General features: G+C 39.9%; 1 protein-coding gene across 1 annotated transcript in view; it reads left to right on the forward strand.

Annotated features, from left to right (window-relative positions):
• The window catches only part of IMPG2 (interphotoreceptor matrix proteoglycan 2), a 60,139-nt gene that overhangs the window by 23,939 nt on the left and 11,024 nt on the right, over positions 1 to 25,176 (forward strand). Inside the window, exons 4-11 of the mRNA XM_044442470.1 lie at positions 410 to 441; positions 542 to 565; positions 17,426 to 17,475; positions 17,993 to 18,078; positions 19,568 to 19,729; positions 22,586 to 22,644; positions 23,965 to 23,982; positions 24,682 to 24,926. Of these exons, the coding sequence (XP_044298405.1) occupies positions 410 to 441; positions 542 to 565; positions 17,426 to 17,475; positions 17,993 to 18,078; positions 19,568 to 19,729; positions 22,586 to 22,644; positions 23,965 to 23,982; positions 24,682 to 24,926 (676 nt within the window). The remainder of the gene's footprint in view (positions 1 to 409; positions 442 to 541; positions 566 to 17,425; positions 17,476 to 17,992; positions 18,079 to 19,567; positions 19,730 to 22,585; positions 22,645 to 23,964; positions 23,983 to 24,681; positions 24,927 to 25,176) is intronic.

Here is a 25,176-nt window from a genome sequence, read left to right on the forward strand (position 1 = left end):
CAACCCCTGGTGGTCTATATAGCTCCATTTTATCCTCCTAACAACCCTGTGAAGTAGGATGGGCTGAGAGTGAGTGACTGACCCAAAGTCACCCAGTGAGCTTCACAGCTGAGTGGGGACTAGAAGCCAGACCTTTTAGGTGCCCATTCAAATACCCCAACCACCACGCCTGAGCAATGTGATGACTTGACTATCCAATGGGTTATCTAATCTGTTATCCATTGATAATCAAGGAATCAATGTCTCTTGTTTCCCCAGACAGGTATGGCTGTATACCTGTGCACCAGGCTTTCTTCCTGTAGGCTCTCCTGCACTAGAAAATAATGAGATTTGTATAGTATAAGCTACAAGTTTTAAAAAAATGCAAAATGCATGTTCTTGCCTGAAATGCGGTTTTCCATCTTTCTAGAAACTGGCCTATACTAAAGAAGCAATGGGCGGGTGAGTATTTGCATTGCTCTGCACATTGCAACACATTGTGAGAGATATGAAACAATGTTTTAATCACTTATCTCTTTCTTTTATTCTGATTTCTTGTCAGTTCCTGTAGCGACTGGTCCTGTGGGTAAGTCACTTTTATTGCTTTTAATCTTCATAGCCTATTCCCTTTCCCACTACAGGTGGTGTTCAGTATAATATCAGCTTATGTTTCATAAGCAACCAAAATTGACACCAGAGACTTAGACAGACGAGATCTTATATGTGAAACTCAAAGCAGGCATATGGCCCAGTGTACTTTGGCATGAATGGTCAATATATTTTTGCCTTCTTGAATGTGGCCTTCTTCCACATAAAAATGTATGTGTCAGTTAGAATACCAAGGGGAAAAAAGCATTGATGAACATATAAAATGTGAATGGAAAGAGGCCAGTTTGTTTAGGCCTTATAATAATTTCTCAACAAATTTGAAGTCTAAAGCCATTAATCTAAGCATTCTGTGAGAAGGAAGACTTTAACTGAGCAATCAAGGGACTGTGCAACTAATTCCATGCACTCAAGCGGCATTGATCAACATGCTTCTTGAGTGACAGCCACCCTTCCCACATGTCAAAAGGATCTCAAAACTAAGGGGATTTTGTGAAACGGCAGAGGGAGCCACTACTCAGAATAACATATACAAATCTTACTGAGCCAGGCTGAGGTATTTTGAATCCTTGCAAAGAGCTACTTGTGCACCTTATCCGGAGCATAAGGCTGGGGTGGTTGGATCCACTGCCTGGAACTGCAGGAGTTGCAGTCGAACATCTGGAGAAACACACACAGTTCACCCCTGGCATAACAGATCCAGTTGCAAGGCAGCCATTGGTCATCACCACTACGAAGAGCTCCTGCCAGTAGGTTTGCATCTGCACTCGCTTGAAAGATAACATAAACGAATCTTTAAAAACAAAATACAAGTGTTCTTATAAAATGACTGCATAACCACAAAAGCATTTAAAACATGTTAAACTAAAAACAGTGTTTTAAAACAAAAGGCCTCATTCTTTTCCACACTTGGATGAAATGCTTTCCCCCTCTCTTCTTAGTGAATACTTTGGTTTCAGAAAAGCTGCAGGGGAAGTAATTCATCTCAAGTTTCTCCTCCCACATACTTCTTCCACATCACACTAAATAAGTTATTTGTAAAGCAAAATGTTGTGGGCATTGGGAAGGACATTGGGTTCATTTTTAGGCATATTTCCTGTATGACTGAGCTTGATTCTTTCTCCTTTTATACATTAGCACTAATATTTGATGGCAGTTATACCCTTTTCATATAAGCATAAGTAGTTTCAGATTCAGTATTTTGACTGTCCCAGTTTGAAGAGTGATAAAGAAGCATTCCACAAGATAAAACTGAAGGTAGTTCCAGACTGATGGCTCCTTGTGGTACCAATCAAAACATGTTCTCCACCTATTTCCTCTTTTCCTCCTTAGCTTGCCTTTTTATCTGGTAGGAAAAAGGCAGAAGTGGTGGGAAAAGGCAGGAAAGTTACAAACAGATCTTTGTTTGGACCTCATGTAACATTCCACCCTTGAGGTAGGGCAGTTTCACAATGAAAGCCTCATCTAGAAACGTCTTTAATTTAAATGCTCCAGAGTTTTTAAGGGTTTGGATTCCAAATTCCCTATGTGCCCTATAGCTGTGTCTTTTTCTGCCTTGTAAATGGCTATATTGTGTTTTGACAGAGTATTTTTTATCCTATTCTCCCTTTATACAATGCAGGTAAAGACTGGAAGTGAGAGAGCCAGTGTGGTGTAGTGGTTAAGACTAGGACTCAGGCAGTCTCAGTTCTATTCCCAGCTCAGCCAGGGAGCCAACTGGGTGACTTTGGGCCAGTCACAGACTCTTAGCCCAACCTACCTCATAGGGTTGTTGTTGTGGGGATAAGATTGAGAGGCGGAAGAGGATGATGTAAGCTGCTTTGAGTTGTTTAAAAAGAAAAAAGTGAGACATAAATCTAATATATAAATAAATGAATGAAAAGTATGTTGCCTTCTAGAATATGTTGCCTAAAGCAATTCTTTCACTCCATTTCAGAATAAGACTGGACATAGCAGAACCTTTTCCCTCCTTCTGGTAGCAGCAGTGTGCACTCTGATGTTTTATTCAGGTCTGATTTACAGTATTTTCACACTACTGCAATAGCACTTACCGGTTTCCTGAGTCATTATACACATCTTCCCTCCATTTCTTGGTGACTTTTGGCAATGTACACACTTATCAAAGATGGCCCTGTCCACTTGATTCCCAAGCCCCATCATGCTCACACTCTATTTCATCCTGTTTATTGAGCAGTCCACCTTTCTTTAGCCTCTTAGCCACTGTTGTCTCTGGAATGCCCATAGGCACATGACTTTTCTCTTTTGCTCAGTGCAAGGTTTTTTGGTTACTGCTTCTATAACTGTCCTCTGATGATGACATTTCTCTCCTCAAAGCTTCCTATGTTAAGGCATATAGAATGCAAAGAATGAGAATCCTGTTTTCAGGATTATTACAAATAAACTTTGTGCTAGTGCATGCAGGCAGGTCAATTTCCTTAGCATGTTGTCCGAACCCAGGTTCTGACTTGCTTGTAAACAAATAATCTGGCCTATTGTACTCTTGGCTTCTGAAGTTCAGCAAAAGCCAGGATCCCAGATTTGGATGGCACACTAAATTAACCACCTTGGTTTGTTTAGCAGCTCACAGCAAAGGGTGGAGCCAAGTGGGGTGAACAAAGTATGTGCATCCACACATGGTTCATTCACATTAAGCCGTGATCCCCCTGAAGCCTGGCTTAATATTTTGGCTAGATGCAACCAATACTGTTTTCATTCTTCTGCATCATTTCAGTTCATTCTTGGTATCTCCTTACTTTTTCTTTTCTTGTAATGCATTGTGGCTTTCTTCTTTATGCTTTAGTAAAATGATAGCCTCACTCTATGTATATCCCCCTCTATTTATATCCATTATCTTGATTCTCTTCAACTTTCATGCTTTTCCCCATTCCCCCCTCCTTAAAATCCCACCGTTGACCATATGATGGTAACCATTCTGATCCCTTAGACTCTCATGTTCTGTCCCTGGTCACCTCCTTGTGGCCCTATATTTACTTCAGCTATTCAGCCCACTGCTTTATAAACTGTAGTAGCAGAGAAGTGTTAGTAAGTTGTGCTTTTCAGAGATGAGGAAGAACCTGAAGTAAAACCCTGTCCATAAACAGTATGAGCTTCCATTTGGCATTTCTCCTTTTGTTTTTCCTTGCACTGGGAAAAAAGCCCAAAGTAAGTTTGACAGACTGGTTATTCCTAGTTATATGTTTGGCTTCTTTTATCTCCCTCCCTAACTTTTTCCATCTTTCTGAGGCCAGGAGAATTACTGCATAATCTTCATTGGGAGGATGTAAACATTCATTTAGCTTTCATAGCCCTCAGTATCATCAATAGATGTTTTTCTTACCTTTAGAGAAACTGAAGCTGTGTCACAGGCCAGACACCCACAACTTTCCAACTTTCTATAACTCTGAGGGTAGAAATGACCAGGGAATACAAGATATGGGCCATTTAGTACATATGAAAGAGCTGCATCCATTCTTGTATCATGATAGACATGTTCTACATTAGGCTAACTCATGATCCTTGTCTAGAAGTTTCAGTTTGTACAGAATACAGTGGCCCACCTAGCTGAGGTATGTGACAGAGAGATTGGGTTTGGATGACATTCCACAGCTTGTGGTAGGTTATTTAATCCATAACAAGCCATAAAACTAGTATTCATCATTTTGAATGCACATTTCTACAGCACATGGTTCAGCTCTGGATTGGTTTATATAACCTGCCTTTTTCTAGTGTATTTTAAAGTATTGACCTCAAACATCTAACTAAAACAAAGAGTAACCCAAGCAACTGCTTGTTTAAAGCTGGACACTTTTATTTATTCATATATTTACCTTCTGTGCCACTCAATAGCTGAAGCTCTGTGGTCCTTTTATAACAGTTCTTAAACTGGACCATGATACAATAAAAACATTACAATGTTCTGTAATGCACAATTTTTTCAGACATGATAACAGTTAGAAAAACTTCTTTGAATACCAGGTATGGCTACTTCCACCAAGCCAATAACTAAATTTAGACATTGAAATGCTTCAGTGAGAAGACTGGCTTAACCTGGCACTGAAACAATGACAAAGTTGGTGTCAGATGGGCCTCAGTGTGGAAGTCATTCCTCAGTTGAGGGAACACCACTGAGAAATCCTGCTCCCTTGTTACCACTTCCAAGCTTTCTTTAGAATCATCACTTGGAGAAGTTGATCATAGTGTGTAGGAAGATTACAGCTGGGAGACGTATTGTGTCAACTATTGCAACTGTTGTGTCAACTAAATTGTACAGTTTAAAGCCAGCACTTTGAATTGGGCTTGGAAGGGCATAGGCAGCCCGTGCAAGTGTGGCAGAATTGATTTGGTTGCCCCATTTTGCACATGCTGTATCTGACTCATCTTCAAGGGAAGCCTCATGCAGCTTGTATTGCTGTAAAATAATTTTGAGATTGTCGAAACTAGATTGCCGGGACCAGGCTAACTTTGTCTGGATAGGGGCATGGCTGGGTCATTAGCATAGTCTGGCAGAAGGCACTCCATACCATGGAGAACACCTGGCAAAGTGATAATGATGGCTTATCCTGTTCATTTGCCACAACCAAGCACCAGTTTAGCACATATACGGCCTGTATTTTCACCTGATGAAAATGAAAAGAAGGGGTAGAGCTGTAGGTCACCAGTACAATGATGACAGCATGCTCTGATATTCTGAATGACTCTACTCATCAATTTCTTTTAGATACAAAATAGTATGGGGACAAAACTGTGGAACCTGATACTGGAGTCTAGGTGTTATTTCCCAAGTGTCAGTTTCTGGAGGGGGCCATACAAGTAAGAGAAGAATCACTGAAAGGTGGGCTTCCCCAACCCCAGCAGTCACTCTGAAAGGATAGCATGGATGGTATCAAAACTTGCCAAGAAATCCAAGAGAATTTACCGTGTCATATTTCTTTCTCTCTCTTCTGGTCATCATCATCTTGTTCCTTTCCCTCTCTTCTAGTCATCACACAGGGAGACCAAAATCTGGCATGAACCAAACTGAAATGGATCTAAATAATTAGTCTCATCCAAGTCAGCATGGTTAAACTGGCATTTAAAAGAAGCACCCAATATGGCATTGGAGGTCATACCACTCTAGTGATCACTATACTGATTGACCCCACCAGGTCCCCACACTTGGCCCCATATACCTCCCCCCACCAGCCCATGTTCAGGTTCTATAAAAGGGGAGATTCTTCCTACCAGTATTCTAAAAAATCAACAAACAAATTTGCTAAGAGGGAGTGGTCTTTGCTTCCTCCATGAAGGGGCAATGCCATTTGGCGTCATCCCCTTTGGAATCATTGTTGCACAGGCATTACCAACCTGCTTCAGGCCATCAGATAAAGGCCTGCTGAGAGTCAAACCCAAGAGGTAGGTGACCTCCATCAATCAGGTCTCAGGTTAGCTTATCTCCTCTTGATAAAGATGAAGGTTTCTCTGAGGAAAGGAGCCCCATCCAGCAAACAACAGCATCAGCCAGGGGAAGCTAGCTCCTCATGTGCCACAAAGAATTTCACATTATTTGCAAGGGCATTTGGATAGTGTCTGAAGAACTAGGACATGTATACTCAGGCACTGGGAGCTTGGATCATGTCTGCAAGGCTGACATTTCAACATGTGCTCATTTTGAGAGAATGAGAGGGAGTCCAGGGGCTCTTTCCAAATCCTGAGATTCCAAGGAGCAATGAACTGGCATGGTAACTAGGGAGCTGAGACTGTATTTAGATGTCAAGGAATTATGCTGCTTTCTATTTAACATGACAGGAAAAGCTGTTCCTTTTCAAAAAGCAGCTAGGGAATAATAAAAAATATGTCTGAAGTAGCCTTATGTAGCCTTAACTTCAGTGTAGTTGCTTGTTCCTACTTCCACAGCTGCTTTCCTATCAGTATAAACTGTGATTGCAGCTCATTCACACGGCCTGGTAGTTGTGTTGTATGACTGGCAGGACCTGCATTTCCATATATGCAACAGCCACAAGTCTCTGAAAATGCAAATTTTCATAGGGGTGTAGACTTGAATACCACACTGTTTAAAAATACTGAGAGTGGGAACACGCTTCTGTAGTTGCAATGCTCCTGTTCTCACATCAAGCAGTACTGCATGCATTCTTTTTCTCTGCTGTATGAATTCATCCTGTAATAGCCTGTCTTGCAGGAGCTTCTAAAGCAGAGTGTGTTACTAAAGAGACTGTAACAGTTTCCTTAAATACATGTAATTCCACTTGTCATGGAATAGAGACAAATGAGCTCTGCAGGAATTTATTATCTCTAGAGGTAATAATGGGAGAGAGAAGAATGGAAAAGAAGTGGTTGACTAGCATTTTGTGTCTTTGTGTATGCATGCAGAGCTGGGCTAAACGTTTTCTTGTGATAAATTTCACCTAAAATTTGTGGGTTAAAGATCTGCTAAATACTATTCCTGGTGTGTTTCTGTCTGCTCCTGCCTGTTTTCTTGGTATAGCTTCTGGTAGTCACCATTTTTAAATCCAGAAGTTCCCTTGCCACCACTTTCCAAACTGATGTAATATTATTACTTGTGTGTGAGCAATGGGGGTACCATCACTGGTAAATTTTGCTCAGCTATTATCTAGCATTCAGAGATGTTACTTCTAGAGCACAGAGAGGGGTTCAACCTCTGAAGGGCATGTAGATTCAGTTGTTAAGGGTAGGATCCTATGCATATTTAGATAGGAAAAAAGCCCTACAATTCCCAGCATCCCTCACTGAGCCATGCCAGCTAAGGAGTGCTGGGTGTTGTAGGACATTTTCCTGTCTAAACACAGATAGGATTGCACTATTAAGCAATAAAAAGTTGACAAGCCTTATTTTTTCCTAGTATCAAGAAAAGTTAAAAGACTGACGCAGTGTTGTAAAAGGGCAGCTGTGACTAGATGTCCCCCACACCTCAAATATTCTTACCTACACTCAAGAAAATAGTGGGGCATAGGTGAATTCAGGTAATTATTATGTGCTGGATAGTTTCAGAGTTGACAGCAAAAGCAGGAGTTTTCTTCTTGTTACATAACTTATTTCCAGGAATAGCTCGGTTTTACTGACAGTTATGTAATTGTAGGAAGAAAGTTTATTCCAGTATAAGTCCTCTTTTGTTAATATAGAAAGACTTAATGTAGTTATACGAAATCAAGACTTTAAACCATATTGAATTTGTTTTTATGCTTATGTCTTAGCATGTGCAATTCAAAAGACTGGTACCCAGGATTATTATACATTAAACCAAAACTTGAAGGAATAATTAGCAATCTATTCGATACTGTATACCACATCATAAACCTTGTTCTGAAGCATTGAAATATATCTGCCACAATGAAAGCAAAAATGTACCTGTAAAAATAACAACCAGGAATTCAAAGAGGGCCCTGTGGACTATTGTGGGAAATGGGAAGCATACATTATGTAATCTTGATTTAACATTTGCTTTTAATTATGAGATCAAGAATGTTGACATTTGGAGTCTGGTATCATGCCTCAAAATGGTCTTAGAGTGATTACTTATGCAAAAAAAGAAACAAAGATTAGTACAGAATTTCTATATACTAATGTGTGTGTGTGTGTGTGTGTAAATTTTGAAATAATCCCAGTCCACTGTTCTAGTGATCACTATTGATATGGAACTTCAGGGCCCAATTTATGATTCTTTCTATTTAAACCAGGCCTGTATTGGACTGTCCTTTGAATAAAGGATGCTCTAGAAAGGAGATCACATAGCCACCCTCAAAGTTCTGGTATTAGGATATGCCCTTATTATTTGCCATCACCCTCTTCATTTAAGGTTTTCTGAGTAGCTGCACTAAACTCTGTGAGGGATTTTTCTGCAGAGCTTTCACATTCAGTATGGAATTTCTTCCCTCAGAAGGTCCAGTCCACCTTTCCCTTCTTTTGTTTCTCTCCAGTATTGAATTTCTAATAGTAAGCTCCTTGGAGCAGAGACCTGTCCCCTTGTTATATCAGAAGGGTCATGCAGAACTTGGTCATGCAGAACTGAGTATTGACTTTGTTCTGGTCTTTGTGTGGATAATAGGCAAGTGCAGGTGCTTTTTGATGATTTTTTGGGCAGGCTTTGGGTGCTTCTTGTAGAAAGAAAGCCCATTTCTCATTCATTACAGATAGTGCAGATTGATAAGTCTGATTCTGAGGAGGAGATGGAGGAGTAAAAGTGGGTGCAGGAGTTCAATGATTCAGGGTTACCCAGTGAAATTTCTCAGGCAGAGCATATTTGCTTTCAAATGGTTTTCAGGGTGAGTGAGGTAGTGGATGCAAGACTCGGTCCTTGACCAGATCAGGCAGCAGCAGGCGAAGCGTGTTACAGAACTTCCAACATTCCTGCTATCTAGCCCTCAAGCCGCAAAAGCCATCCTGAAAGCGGAGTCAGAAGGAGGGGATTTTGCCATTTGGATTCAACTCTCTACATGGGAAGATGCTCATTCATCACTCTGGTGGATGACTTCTTTGATATATACTGTTTTGCAATCAGACAAGTTTCAATAAAACCTGTGCTTCTAAGGTCTTGATTTGAGATTGAGAGGAGAGGGAAAGAGGGAAGTGACATACTCACAACTTATTGAAATGGTTATACTGTATGTGTTAAGATGTTATGATATTTTATATTTTACTTGTTAGCTATGATTAAAGCCTACTGGTGGAGCAAGCAAGAACATCAGGTTTTCAGTACACCTTCTCCACATGCCCCTCATTCTTATTTTTTCCATTCATCTGAGCAGAATCTTGAGCCCTTGTAGTTTCAATGTTCGCGTTTTAGGTTTGTGGCATGGGGAGTAAAACCCTCATCAGATGGTAGTTTGGTGGGACACATCTCAACTTTGCAATAAATTTCTCCTGCCTTGCAATTTTTTAACACAATGTTGTCCATTGTAGTTGTTGTTGCTATGTAATGTCAAGTCATCTTTGACTAATGGCAAACCTCCAAAATGTCCTGCCCTTGACAGTCCTGCTCAAGTCTGATTAATTTAAGGCTGTGCCTTCCTTTATGGAGTCAATCCATCTCATATTTCATATTGTCCACTTTAGTTATTCAAAATTTTGCTGTAAAATATGCTTGATGCTGACCTAAGGAATGAATCCCATGGAAAGTCTGTCCAATCTCTAAGAACTGGATCAGAGAAACTCTGCATTCTCTTATTGTTTCCTCTGGCTGTAAGACACTTTGTAAACTCATTGGATTGAATGTAGGGCATAGATGCTTATATAAATATGATTCACTGTAAACTTAAGAAAATGAATTCTAATCCTGAAAGAAGGGCTGGGGACAGGAACTACATTTTTTACATGTTATCATTTCAATTTAATTAGTTAATGAGCTAGATGCAGAAATAAATTCTTTGGCAGTTTTTTAAAAAGTTTTATCAGATACCAGTTGGCGATAACAATGCAGCTATGTGGCAAATAGAGTTTCTTCTCAAATTTTCACAGTTATGTATTTGTTTGTTAAATTTGTATTGCTCTTTTATACCAAATGGCGCTCAAGACAGCTGATGTCAATAAGAGCACAGGTGATCCATCAAAGCACACTATAGCTGGATGGTTAAGAGTGGGGAAGGGAACTCTTGCAGAAAGAGTGACACAGCAAAGCAAATAGATCAGAGGAATGGCAACATGTGATGCATTTACTGTGCATTCCTATGGCTGCTGGACAAAGATGGCCATGGGATTTTCAGAGATCCAGTTATAAGGTTGGAAAAGTGCTCCAGCACCTTCTCTTCCTCTCAGGCAGTGTGGAAAGGCAGATTCTCTGAGGTTCCAAGAGTGAGCTTGGAGGCAGGTTCAGTGGGTGTTTGAGGAGGCAAGGAAGGGAGGATACAAGAACTACCAGGATGCAAGTCTCCTGTCAGCATCTCAGCCTCCTTTCTTCATGCTCCAAAGCGCAACACAGCCTCTTAGTGTTTTGCAATTGGAAGGAAGAGCGACTGTTGCTTCCACATTCCTTCTATCCTGCACAGGATGGCTGTAGTCCTCTAAGCTCGCAGGGTTATGGCCATCCAGAATGGTTTAACCCTTTATAGACATTTCATTTCCTTTTATTTCCCATGCAGCTCAGGGACCTTCAAACCAGCAGCATGGGGTGGGGGGGTTCAAGGGTTGTTATCACCTGTAGAAAGAAAAAAATGGACACACAACAGAATGAGTTATGAATACCATATATTTACTAAAAATTGAGTAAGCAAGTATAGTGATACTTACTGTCTTTTATGTGACTGAGGTTTGTTTTTCCAACTGTGTTCCTTTTGTATAAAGTGAAACTGAATTAATGTTTGAAAAACAAAAATAAATACAATATGAGAAAAAATAGCAATAAAACACATTAAAACAAAGCAGGTAAAACATCAATGAAATCAAAAGAAACAATGCAATGAAAGCTAGTGCAACATCTTATGGGCCAAAGATTGTCTAAACAAAAATGTCTTTGCAAGCCAGCACAAGCTCTTCAGATGGAATGCTAGCTGGTCCTGTCCTGGCAAGGAACTTCAGGACCAGACTTTGGTGCCTCTGGTGCCTCTTTTATTTTGCAATGTGTACATGGCATCAATCAAACTGACATTTCTTCTTTCATGCGAGGAGCTGCTGAGAACTGCTTCCCTCATCCAAATCCGGAAACAATCTAGACATATTCATGCCTTTCTAAAAAATAAAGTCATGTATGAATTGTTTCTGTGTCATAGTTTTAAACAAGCCCAGTTACAGCTTCCCAAAATACAACTAAGTGACCCCAATCCATTTAATGTTGTTCACCCAGAAGTCTTACTGAGATCACAACAGCCAACACAATCATACCACGTGTGTTTACTGGGAGCTGGTTCCACTGAGTTCAGTGGGGCTTACTCCCAGGTGCGGGACTGAAGCTTTCCTTTAGTTGGATCAGAACCAGTGTGGAAACCAGCACTTCTTGGCCCATCACAAAACTAAAATCATCAACTATGCTACAGTATTTACTGAACAAAGCATAATACATTGCAATGGCTATAAATTAGAAGCATTGGACTTGCATACTTATTTGCTTTACTTTAAATAGAAATAGCAGCAAGAGGCTATCAGGATTGGGATCATGGTAAAAGGAGAGAGGTTTCTTTTAACTGATTATATACCCTATACCCTGAATTCTGATTATCAACCACCCAGCTCCCAAAGCTGTTATTGGAGGTGTGAAGGGGCAGCTTCAGTCAGAACTAGATAGATTTCTGTCAAAAACATGCCGAGGGCTGAAAACCCCCCTGCCCAAGAACAGATCAGTCTGACTATGGCTGGTTTCTAAAGCAGAATAAATCATCACGCAAATCCAAGCTATGGATTTATCTGGGTGATTAGACCCATAATGAGGTAACAGGGATCTGTCACTACCAGTGACACTAGCAGATATTCTTTCCTGTTGTTGTTTTTGTTATTACTTTTACAGAGATTTCATTCTAAACCAGATTTGGGTACCATTAATTCCTAGTGCTGAATATTTTTGAAAACTGAAATATTTGATCATTATACTTCTCTTTCACCACATTGGAAGCATGGAAGAGGAGGAATTAAATGTTGTTGTTTTTGCCTTATAGACTGGAAATTTCTTTTTAAAAACCCATGAAAATTTCCTTCAGGTTTTCAGTATGTCTTCTATATTGAACTGAGACTTGGATTTTGCCCAGTACTGTTATATAGGCCTAGGCAACTGAAGTCTTCTGTTTTTACTGTTACTTATTTCTATATGCATCTTTCTCCATTTTTAAAAAAATCTGCTTATACAGATATGTGTATACATTAATATTTTGCTTAATACCCAGCCATGCTGGTCCAGAGCATCATTTATGCAGGTAGGCAATAGATACTATAGTATTATTATGTATCCTTTTATGTGTAAGTTCCAATAGGAAACTTCTTGACATATTTTTCTCACTGAAGGAATTAGGTTGCATGGGCATTACTGAGGATGAAATATTTTTGCATTCCACCATATTGAACTCTATTGTAGATAGATTATTTCTGATCCAAGAGTTAAATGACATTAAAGGGAAGCACATGCTTAGTAATTTGATCTAAAAGGTAATAGATATTGCATTTTGAATATCATCAGAAGTATCTGGATATATCTGTGTTGTGGGTTTGGCTTTCACATTTCTCTCTGCAAGAAAGAAAAAAGTTTGTGACCCTATATCCCTAATGAACCAATAAGGCATTTATGTTTAGAACTGTGTTATATTTCAATTTTTAAGGGAAAAACTAAGGTTATTAATGTTCAATCTTATACATGTCTACTCAGAATTAAGTACTACTCAATTCAATAGTAAATGAGGTTGCAGCCTAAATAGTTCAACTCTGTCCTGAGGTTACACCATCGACTGCATTTATGGATAAATTGGGTTTCCTGCTTTCTGTGTAATTTGTTTTCAGGATTTTGACTCTAAATGTAATAACATTACATTGCTTCTAAACACATCTGGTTGTGTTTTCATCTGAATTTTTAAAACCCTAAAGCTCTCATTTCCTGTGAATTTGTGAATAAGAAGCACTGTCTGTTTCTTCGGTATCATTTCCGGGGGTGAGGTGAGATGGCCATCAGAGATGAGGCCTTTGCTCTAGTATCTGTTTTTGTGGTGCCAAATGTTGGGGCTTTTTGGCAAAAGGTAAAAACAGTACTGTTTTCCTGGAGTTTTAATGACTTTTCAATGCCCTTCAGTGCCTTTATTGGTTTGGTTCAGGTACTCAATTGCTGTTGAACAATGCTACCTTTTATTTTATTTTATTTTTATTTATTATTTGTTTAAAAAATACTTTGCAAGACACCTTGGAAATTTTGTACTGCAATCTGGCAGATAGATTCCATGCTAAAAGATCTTTTAGTGAGACTTGCCCTTAGCATGAGCTACCTTTCAAACTGGCTTATGTATTGTCAGAAAGTGGCATGAAGGGCAAGCCTAAAGCCCAGGAATGGGGCTATTGCCACCTACTTCCTTCTTCCCAGAGATTCCTTTCTGATCATGAGGAATCATGGTCCTCCTGTAACCTCACTTTCTGTTTTTATATGCAACTCTTCAGCCATATCTCTTTCCTGACTGCATCACATCACTCATAAGCAAGCCATTACTCATGAGAAGATGCAACTCTGGATCAAGAGAATAATCTTGGGATCCCATCATGTGCGAGAGAGTTTTGTTCCCTCCACCTAAGATGACTGACAGGGGGAACCAAACAGCCACACCCTCCATGGCAGGACCGCTGCTTCCTTCGTGCCTTTCAGTCCACATATTGTTCTTCCTTCCTCCATCATGGATCCTGCTCCTGCACTGGACTAGCTGGGATTACTGCCAAATGCCCACAATTATTTTAGCAGCAGTTAAACTTTGGGAAAGCAGCAAAGGAGTGTCAGGAGAGAATGTCAGTTTCATTTCCGGCAAACAAAGAGATGCATCTGACTTCTTGATCTTTCCAGTTTGGTACTGTTTAATTTAGTTTACGCGATAATGTATCCTACCTAAGATTACTACATCCGAGTGTTTACATGAACCTGTTACCTGTTATCTACCTCTTCCAACCTGTATGCTCCCCCAGCCAAAAAGTTCTTAGTTGCCAGGAGAGCTTCCCCAAAATTTGCTACTAAGAGCCAATTGCTATATGAGCATACAGAATTTCCTAACTATAGGTAGCAGTGAAGTAGAACTGAAAGGTTCTTTTTTGTTCCTTAACTCCTATGGCTTCTTGTCTCTAAACTTGTTCTGATTCTATTTGGACCAGATTAACTATGGTTTAGACAAAGGCATCCCAGTTCAAATGGGAGCTCAAGATTTAGTTTACAGGGTTGCCCATTGGTTCAGATCAGTTTCTGTCAACATAGGTATGGAGTTTCTGAGACTCGGGGGTGCGGGGGTGGAAGACACAGAAAATGCGAATCACTTGCATTTCATCTTTGAATTCCTTTATAATATGGGAGGTAGAATGCACTTACTTCCTTTCATAGTAAAATATGAAAAGAGTTCATATTAACATGCAAGTTAAAAATGTGTGGGTGAAGATTAGCATGTAAGCCCAGTCCACTGGGTTCACTCTGATTGCTGCAGCTCACTGTGGCACCAATGGGCAATACCCTGAGGTGGTAACTTGTAGTGTTATCTGAACCTGGGAAATCTGCCTATGCTTTACAGTGCTCATAGTACCCATGGAAGATTATGTGAGGGTTGTTTAAGCTGTGCACAGCCCATGGTCCCTCAGGTCTGATGATCTGATAAGCCACGGTTGTGGCTTGAATATTCAAAATGAGTGCTTTCCTCTGCCACAACCCACTATATGGCTTAAGTAGTCCATGATGAGCTGTTTCATTGTACAAATTGTGCCAACATCTCCACATGCCCAGCTTCTCTATAGATCATTGTGCATGATGACTAGTAAGACTGTTCAGGCAAACACAGTTACAACCTCATCCCCCACTGAGCACACGGAGGTCATTAGAGGTCTCCACACACCCTGGGACACTGGGGGTAAGCCTTGCATGTGTACCTCCACCCCATCACTTAGCCCTCAATAAATGCATCCTGAATACCTGCATGGGACTTATGAGAAGTGTGCACACACACTGCATGATCTGTCTCTAACCATGTTCCCACAGTCTCACACATCAACATGTCCCAGATTTGTGGCTCTCACTTCAAAGCTGTCCTTGAGAGTTTACCATGTTGCTACATGCTGTCAAGTCACCTCTGACTTATGGTGGCCCCATGGATAAGTGCTCTCCAAAATGTCCTATCCTGGACAGCTCTGGTCAGCTCTCATCAATTCAAGGCTGTGGCTTCCTTTATGGATTCCATCCATCTCATACTTGGCCTTCTTCTTCTTCTGTCTTCAACTTTTGCTAGCATTATTGTCATTAGGCATGGTAGTCATGGCATGCCTGAAGTATGACACCTTCCATTTCATTAAATTATATATTCATGACTAGTTTCCTTTTATATTATACTAGCTTTTCTCTTGTGGCATTGTTTGATTTTTTTTTTTTTTTTTTTTTTTTTTTTTGTTTTGGGTTGGGAAAAGGGAAAAAAAATAAGGGGTTGTCATTAAGAAAATCTTTTATTTATTTAATGTGTACCCTGTCTTTCTACCTAGAAAAAATGGAACAAAAGGAAACTTACCAATTTTTCCTTGTGCTATAAGAAGCACATGCAATAAATGGGTTTAGATTATGGCATCTTAGAGTTACATAATATGAAAATATGTCCTAATTTTACTCACAAAAAACAAAGCCAAATGCAAAAAACAAAAACAAACAAACAAAAAACCCAGAGCATCCTGGAGAGGCTTTGCACGCATGCAAATAAATCTTGCTTGTGCAATGGAATCAGAGGGAATGCTAGCTTGTGAAAGGGAATAAGCAAGGTGGAAAAGAATTGGCAGGGGTATTAGCATCCTGTTGGATTCTGCCTAGTATGGTTCATTATGTTCTTCTGCCTCTTTAAAAGCATGATGGAAAGATACCAGGAATCACTTTTATCATATGTTGACTCATGGGCAGAGTGTACAACCCCATATATGGTGATGATGATGTAGGGGTATACCTGCACCTCACCTTGCATAGTGATTGGTGGATTCAGAGGTTCCTAGATTGACGATCTTAATCATATTTCTATTTTTAGCAAATTTTCTCTCAGGAGCATTGGAACTATAATTTTATTTTTCTGTATATGCACACACACATGCATACCATGATTACTGATTTCCACCAATTTTCTATATTTTCACTGAATTTCTGCTTAGTATAGCAATCCTGAGATATCATCATTCTTTTCAGGACCCTTCCTGAGAAGCAAAAGGGCAACACCCGTGACAGAGCAACAGTTAGTATAAATCTGTGGGTGAAGGGAGGGTTTTTCCAGGAGTGCTCACATCAGCATTCTTCAAGGCGGTGAAGATCATACTGTCCCACAGTGATGTGTTCATCTGTCCCCTGATCCAAGTGGACAGTACACGGTGTAGCTAGAAGGAGCCATGATGGGCAAGGACCAAATAGCCTGTGCAGGGTTGCCCAGATGCGAGTGTCTTATCCACCTCCTCGGGCTTCCAAAGTTGAAACTGATTCCACAATAAAAGAAGATGTAAATAAAACTAGGCACCTGATCAGACACTGTATCAATAGCAGTGTTCAAGTCAGCATGAGCATAAGTAATTTTATTCTTGAAATATCTGGCAATCCATCAAAGCGGACCTCTGGGAGCCCCAGCTCTGAAATAGATGAATGCAACCCTGAAAGAGGTCAAGTGGGTGTTTAGATAGCAAAGTAAGCCTTCTGTATTGCCACACTGTATGCACAATGATACATTCCAGTGCTTATTCAGTCACCCTCATGATGACTACTATGCCAATTCTGCTGCAGCTGTCTTTTGGCCCATTTGCAAACAGCACAATCATGCCAGAGGATTTGGAACCTAGGCCACCAAGAACTTTGGGGTTAAGTAGCCATTCTGCCACTCTGATAAGATCCTTTCCCTGTCATACTAGATCATACCCATGAGCAGTATTATAGGGCCACACTTCTCTATTTCAATTTTGTTCCTACCCAGATTAACAAACACTAACCTTCAAGTCCAAGGAGGGAGCTGTACCTTGTGGACGTCTAACTAAAAAAGCTGGACAATATAAACTAATCATGACCAACAATGACAAATTAGGGCATCTTTAATAAGCAATTATCTTTGGTTTGCTATAGGTTCCCCAGGGCTTACACTGCCTAAGTGCAAGATCATATTGAGAAAAAGAAATCAAAACTTTAATCCCATTTTTACACTTAATTGTTTTTGTTGTTGTTGCCTTTTCTTTTCAGTTTTGGAATGACAACATCTTCTCCAGTTAGTGATGCAACCACGTTGAGAGGTTTGTTCTACTTCATATATTTAATTCTTAATAAATATATGTGAAGACTGATGCTTTAAACTAATAATGAGCTATGTGATGTCCAGTCTCTTTCTATCCCTTTGTGTGGCATCACCTGGGCTTGGGGACTACTTTGTATATGAAACTTTGCACAAAGAAGCTCTAGGCATATGAAAAATAGGGATGGGGATTGAAATTTCTGGGCAGGAGCTTTGTAGTAGGAGAAGTCAATTTTTTTGTGTGTTGCAGCTTACATGTGTCTACCAGTTCAGAGTCTGATTGCCAGAAAGCAAATAACAGATATGCAAAATGTAGTTTCACTGAATTGCAGTGTCCACCATTTAAACATCTTATGAACCTTCTAACCAATTTGGGTTTGACTTGATATTCTTTTGGGCCATTCTACTTATATTACTCCCAAATATTGATTAGTTGATGTGAAATAGAGGCAACAACACTATTCTACACTCAAGCAACTAGTTAATTAAAGGACGGTGACACTTGTTTTCTTCCTTAGATGCAGCTGCCAATGTTCCACCTCCTGATGTGGTTTCAATTGAGAGTCCTTCAGGCAGAACCACTGACAAAAGTGACAATCCTGAAGTATGTGTAACAAGCTGTTCTAGACTGGCATTTAGGAAAATCCTGCTCTTTCTATATTTATTTGGGGTTCAACAGTACTTCACAAATTCAAAAAGCCCAGAAAGCAGCTGAAAGTGATCCAGCACAGCTCTGGATCCAGTACAACCTTGGCACATTTCTTATTGAAGAATCATAATACAATAAGTGTAAAACCTTATGCATGTTTAGACAGAAAAAAGTCTTACAACTTCCTGTTGTCAGGGGAATAAGCTATATGTTACTTGTGAGTACCAGATGACTACCCCCATTTCTGAGACAATATGACTTCCTCTGGCCCTGGGCAACTACAAAGAAATCACAGATATCTACATGAGTAAAGCCTACATGGGTGGGCTTCATGGGAAATTGGAATCCTCCAATTTAGGTCCCATGGAAGCATCCATGTATAGAGGTCTACACAGAGTGATTGGGTTCACACCATACAAAAACCCATCACGGGTGACATGCTACAGTAGGTTGCCATGTTGTATAACCTGAACTGATTCCTAGAAGGTGATTTCTTTGCGGCAATAAGTCATCCTCAGAATGGATGAGGATGGGTGGTTGTACCTATGAACAGTGGTCATGTTCTCCTAACCTGGATGTCTGCCTCCATTTTAGGTTCTAGGAACCAGCAAGCAAACTGCTTGGCAGAGATGGCAAGATCCCGTGCCAAGATTGCCAGAGCTACTATCAATACTAACTGCCCATAAGTGCCCAAGAGCACTTTGAGATGACTAGCACTGGCTGGGTGTCTCCTGCCAATTTTGGTTCACCGTGGCTTTCTTTCCACCTCCATTTTGCTCCTCTGGAGATCACGAAAGCTTGCCGCACAGCTGGCTTTATTGATCCCCATTTGCCAACCACTGACAGCCCATTCCAAGTGCCCAAATAACATACATACATTGCAGCATACATTAGGGGGCTGCAATTTTATTTTAATGATTTGCAACCATGGACAGCCCTTCCAAGGTAACTCTTGGACATTTTGAAGGGGCTGGAAGTGCCTGCCAAAATGGGATTATGAAGGCTTGCTGTCAAGCCAGTTTTTGCAATGTCTGGAGAAGGGGAAAGGGGAAAAGCCGTAACAACACAAAAGCAGCATGCAGTCATGGTGAAGATGGGGTGACATTGGTCTTGCTGAAGAACCAAGGGGAAAGGATGAGGGAGGGGGCAAACAATAAATGGTGAGTTCAATTGTCTGTTCAGCACATCATGGGCTGTTGCTAAAATGGGTTGTTGTTGAGTGAACTCTTTCCAGAGCTGATATCATTCCCTATTGTGTAAATATTGTGGTTGGGCCTGGGAAAAGCCGAGCAACCTCCTGGCAGAGGTCAGCAATGCAGATCTGTTGCCTGATAATTGAAAATACCTTCATATAGGCGAGTGGGAATTAATTCTAACTAATCTGTTCAAAAGATGTACAGGTTATACCTCGAGTTACTAAATGAGATTGCTTCTTTTCCCTCAGATCAACAATGAGATCAAGAGAGATGATGAGAAGCTCACAAAACCAGCTCGTGAACAAATGGTTGAGTTCAGTATTCTTCTTCCTGAAGAGAAATACACCAACAAGCTGAGTGATCCCTTTACTGAAGAGTACCAGCAACTGTCTCTACAGTTTGTTTCTGAAGTAATTGTCTTACCTATTCACTTTTGTTATGTGTCTTATGCTGATGAAAGAGTGAAGGATTTTTAAGCAATATCTTAAGAAATTTCAGCTTTTATTCTATACAGGGAGAAGAACATATGGCTTCCATTGAAAACAGCCCCTTTCTGTGTCTTTGGGGATCTTATGTAAAGAATATAGATGATATGGCATCATTAAGATCAGAATCACATGCCACAAGCCACAACCAGTGAAGTGGGACAACCCTAAGCATGATGACATGTCACATGTCTCCTTGGGAAATATAAGATGTGGGTTTGTGGCAGCTATGTTTTCATCATAAGACATAGTTTGTGCCTTAAGTATACTTCTAGATGGAGAGCTTTTCAAATGCCAGGAGCATCAATTTTTAGTATATTTGATAGATATGAGCCAGAAAGGCACTGTGTTGATCCCCATGCTGTTCTCTGCAGGCTAGTAACTGCTACATTTGGCACATTCCAAGAGAGTGACCATTCTGCAAAAGTCCAGTCTCCCTCAGTTCCTCCTTTGCTGTAGCATCCTTCCACCCAACTATTGTGTATTGGTATTTTGTATCCAGCAAAAAGTCAGCTACCCAGGATGTAAGCAAATTTAATCCTGTGGGACTGCTGGTGATATAAATATGGCTGTGGTGTTAATTATTATTAGATAGCGCAGTGTGTGAATTTGGATGGAAGGGAAGCTGCTATATCTGCATGCTTGAAAGCAATTCACTCTAATTAAAAAAAAGTCAAGAAAAGTACACTGTTTTGACTTTGAATCTATACAGTAAAAACAGTATCTGCATGATTTACTTCTCTTTCTTGAAGTATGTTCCTTACTTGATATGATAGTGGTCACACATCTGTGCCCTAGTTCTTTGTCTTGCCACTTCACCTCTTTAAATACACACACACACACACACACACACACACCCCACCCTGAGTTCTGTCATACCTCCTCACAGGTTTCTTGTGATGGGTCTTATGTGAGCTATGAACTTTGTTCCTCTCTTCATCCTTGCTGCTGAAAAGAAAATAAGCCTTATGGGATCTGGAAATTGTCTTAGCTTCCCATGTCCCTTCATAGCATATAAGCACATAGATGAAAGTGTGTTCATACTGACCTTGCTTTATTGCTGTAACTATACACTTTATCATCTCCTCACAATGTTTCATGCAACCTTACATCTCTTTATATTATAAACTGGTTGAGGAAATAAAATGGTTTTTGATCCCCCCCTTTTAAAAAAGCTAGTATAGTGGTCCAGCTTAGGCCTGGGTGATAAATTCAGTTATAACATCCCCAGTATCAAATATGTTGCCTCATTACAAATGCAAAATTAGCTTTAGCCTGCCCAGCCTACAGGCAACAGAAAGCGATGCTTTCTAGCCACCACTGCCTAGGGGTGCTCTGTACCTTACTTACCCAACTTACTAGGCTAGCTGCTTTTGTGAGATCTATGAAATACTAATTAAAAGCTCATTCCAGCTCACCTTGCCTTGGCAAGCCCATTGAATTTTGTATACTGGTTTAGTCTCATCTGGGGAATAGATACCCTCTTCTATCCTACGCCCAAAGACAATCCACTGCAACTCTTATGCATGGCCAAATTAGGCCAGACGTCTTAGTTTTCCTAGATATGCGGCCAAGTAACAGTGCCATGCCAGAAATGAAAGAAATGTCTGATCGGACAAAGGCCACTTGGCATCCTGATATTCCTTTCATCTTTTGCCTAGTTCTCTCTGTGCTTGGACAACGACACCCTTCCTACTTAGCAGCATTTGGATGCTTTGGATTCTGGGCAGAGGTATTTTTTACTGAAAAAGAATAAATATTGAGATGAATTGTCACATTGCTTTCATGCATATGAAACAGACATCCTGAGATGCATGATACATTTCTACAATTCCTTCATTTTTGCTATTATAAATATTTAGGAACTATAATGTCACCTAGGCAAGTTTGCTTATAGAATTCATGAGCTTGATTCACTTGTACATAAATATTCATCCATTTTAAAATGTGATGAAAATAATTTTCCCCTTTTCTTCTGAACAGTACATGTGGATTAAACCATCGTAGAATGTTCAGAATATTGAAGGTCTTAATAAACCATCTTCCTTTTCTTAATGCAGGGCTTGCACTAAGCCTAATGAAGCACTAGTAGCTTGATAACCCGTTACACATATATTTTATTTATTTATTAGCTTATTTGATTTGTACCCTGCCTTTCCACCAAGACAATGGATAAGGAAATAGCATTGTAGCAGAGGCTATAGCAATTTGCCTCTTAAAAAAAGAAAGTGCTTAAAAAAGAAAGAAAGAGAAGAGATGTGTGTCTTAGCCTGACAAGGAGAACACATCACAAAAGCATAGTGGAAAATGGGATATTGCAGTAAGTGGAAAAGGTGGCCCTGTTGGTGATGTTTTGCAAATGAAGAATTCCTGTGCTGGGTATTGGATGGGTCAGCCTCCAAAGTGGTAAGATGATGCTGATGAGAAGGATGAGGATGCTCACGAAGTGTGTATTTGGAGAAAGAGTTGTGTTGCTATTAATTAGTGCTATCAATGATGCTGGCTGGGAATGATGGGGATTATATGGGTGCCAGGTTTAGGAAGGCTGCACCACAGAGTTGTCATATCCCATTTCCCAGGCAGTTTGTAGGATGCATCTTTGAGAGCTTCTTTGAAATAGCATGTAGCCTTTGAGCTGAGTTTCCCCACCCCTGACCTAGAGGGAATGACTCTGGAACCTGAACACAAATGATTAACAACTGAATATTTATTAGCTAAAACAAAAAAGAAAGCATCTGGAAATAGAAAGTTCAATCATCATTGCCTCTCTCTTTCAAACAGATTCAAAATGCATATGAAGGATTGCCTGGATACCAGAGTATTTATGTAACTGAATTCAGGTATGAAGTTTAATAAGCATATGAAATGAAATCTCTTCTTGTATTTGAGCTGCTAGTACAAAACACCCCCAAGACTTGCTAATGGTTTGAGGACCACACAGTTTGTTATAGAAGTTATACACTGTACATGCCAAGAAATGGAATATTTTAATTTGTTTCTTTCTTGGTTTCATTCCCCTTCATTTGATGGGGAAGACCTCCTCCTCCTCCTTGTCCCTGCTACTACATAACATTTATGTCTCAGTTTCTTCCTCTTGCCAGGAGCCCAGAAAGACTTACAACTTTCTCTTCCTCTCTATTTCATCCTCACATCAAAAACTCTGTGAGGTAGGTTAGGCTGAGAGCCCATGCCTGGCCCAAAGTCATTCATTGACCTTCATGCTTGAGAGCGGTCAAGAACCTGGATCTCCTGATTCCCAGTCCAGCACTATAACCATTACATCACACTGGCTCACAACACCTATATAGGTGTTATAACATTATTTAAAGTTATTAAATAAGTTATTTATAAATAGCAGTGGAGAAATGGACTGCATCTTACAGATGCCCCGGCATGTTTGTGTTGTATTCCTTCATTGTTCTGAGGGCTTTCACATGCACTGTGTGTGTTTTCTGAAACAGAACAGTGGTTCATTTTCTTTCAAAACACACCATTTTTGGAGGAGGAAGATTTTATCCCTCTTCAGACTGGTACAATTTTCAGAACAGTAATGTTGGTTTGTAAGCCAGATTTTCAGATGATTACATAGGCCACAAACAATCAAACACAGTTAAATATGTGTAAGCCTATTGAAATCATTATATTATGATCATACCATAAAACTCAGGTGAGTTAATCCTGTGTCTCAGATTAATGCTCTTGTAGAAATCTTATAAAGTTATTGCTTTATTTCTCCATCCATTTTGCACGGCATTAATCACAGTAGACAACATGATTTATCTACAGCATTCTTACTGCTAATGATTATTTATTGCATTTGTACGCTGACAGTCAAGGTGCCCAAGTGGGGTTTTCCTCACAATTACTTTGATTGCTGAAGGTCACACCATAAAGCTGCATGGGTGAACTGGGATTTGAAGCCTGGTCTCCAACCAGAAAGGCCATCAGTGTGACTTCTTAGATGAAAGCTTTTGTTTGAGTTTAAAAAAACCTGCAGTGAATTTTATAAAAATTCAAGTTTGATTCAGTATGAAAGTAGAATGATAATAATTACTGTGAATAATTGCTTATAAATATTTTGATTTGTTTTCTTGGGGCAGAGAATTTGTAATACTTATATTTCTCATACTGTTTTAATTTCTCTCCTTCCCAACAATTAGAGCTCCTCAGGATAACAGGTAAAGGAAACTTCTATGTACTTATTTTTGTCCTACTGACAAGTTATTGATGTGTTACCTTGTAATTAATAATGTGAAAGGCTGCAAGACCAGGGAGTCAACATGCTTAAAAGCTGTAGGCACCCATATTCTCCAGAATGTTTTAGTCAAAAGTTACCCATGGGATTAGGAAGTTAGGCTCAGTTTTTGCTCCAAAGCACCTCCAGTGCAGCCAAGGGCTTTCAAGGAACTCTTTCACACTACAGAGTTCACAAAGACCCTCTGTGGCATTAGAAAGCCTTTTATAGGAAACTGAAATAGCTGATTGATCATGACTGACACCAAAGGGAGCTTTTTCTTAGGGCCAGCTGAAGTACAGGAATGGAGATTTTCACCAGGACCACAGTTGTGGGGAGAAGCAAAGATTCCCTTCCCATGTGTTGCACTCCTGATGAACACCATCCCCTACTGTGTCTACTTAACAAAACAACAACACCTTTCCCTGATGGAGTTTTTTCCTACAGAATAAAGATACCATCTACTTTGATCTCGAACTGCAAAAATTCAGTTCCTAAGAATTTAACCATTATCAAAAGTGGAGAGAAGAATCATAAAGAAATATGACTGGCAAAAATGGGCCATAGCAAGGAAAGAAGTCTTTGAAAAAAACAGTTATTCTGTACATACTTCTCTCTAATATATCCTTTCTTAAACATGTAGTGGAGTGGAAGTTCTGTACACTGTTGTTTTTGATGGGGAAGCCATCAGCAATGCTACCTGGGACCTGATTAACCTTCAGTCCAACAAAGTGGAGGACAACACTTTTCTAGAGATTGAAGATAATCCAACTGTGGTTTACACAGTCAGCGACTTCAGGAATTATATTGCTGAAATACTTCATAAGAACACTTTACTTGAGAATGCCTCCTTGAACCTGGATCCTGACTCTCTCCTGCTCATAAATGGTGTGTATTAAATAAGAAATCCTACTTCATTTCAATAAACTAGTCTTAATTCTGCTAATGTGTTGTGAAGCAACCACCTATCCACAATATTTTAAAGGTTGTGATAGATTACAAGCTTCCTTTTAAGCCCAAATTCTGGTTTCTCCAAGCTGGTGCCCTCCAGATGTTGTAGACCAGCCTCCATCAGCGTCTAGCAATCATGGAAGGCCAGGAATACTAGGATTTCTGTAATGCAGTGTGTGTGTGATGT

The sequence above is a fragment of the Varanus komodoensis genome, unplaced genomic scaffold (assembly GCF_004798865.1).
Source record: "Varanus komodoensis strain SLA01 unplaced genomic scaffold, ASM479886v1 scaffold4, whole genome shotgun sequence".
NCBI lineage: Eukaryota > Metazoa > Chordata > Lepidosauria > Squamata > Varanidae > Varanus > Varanus komodoensis.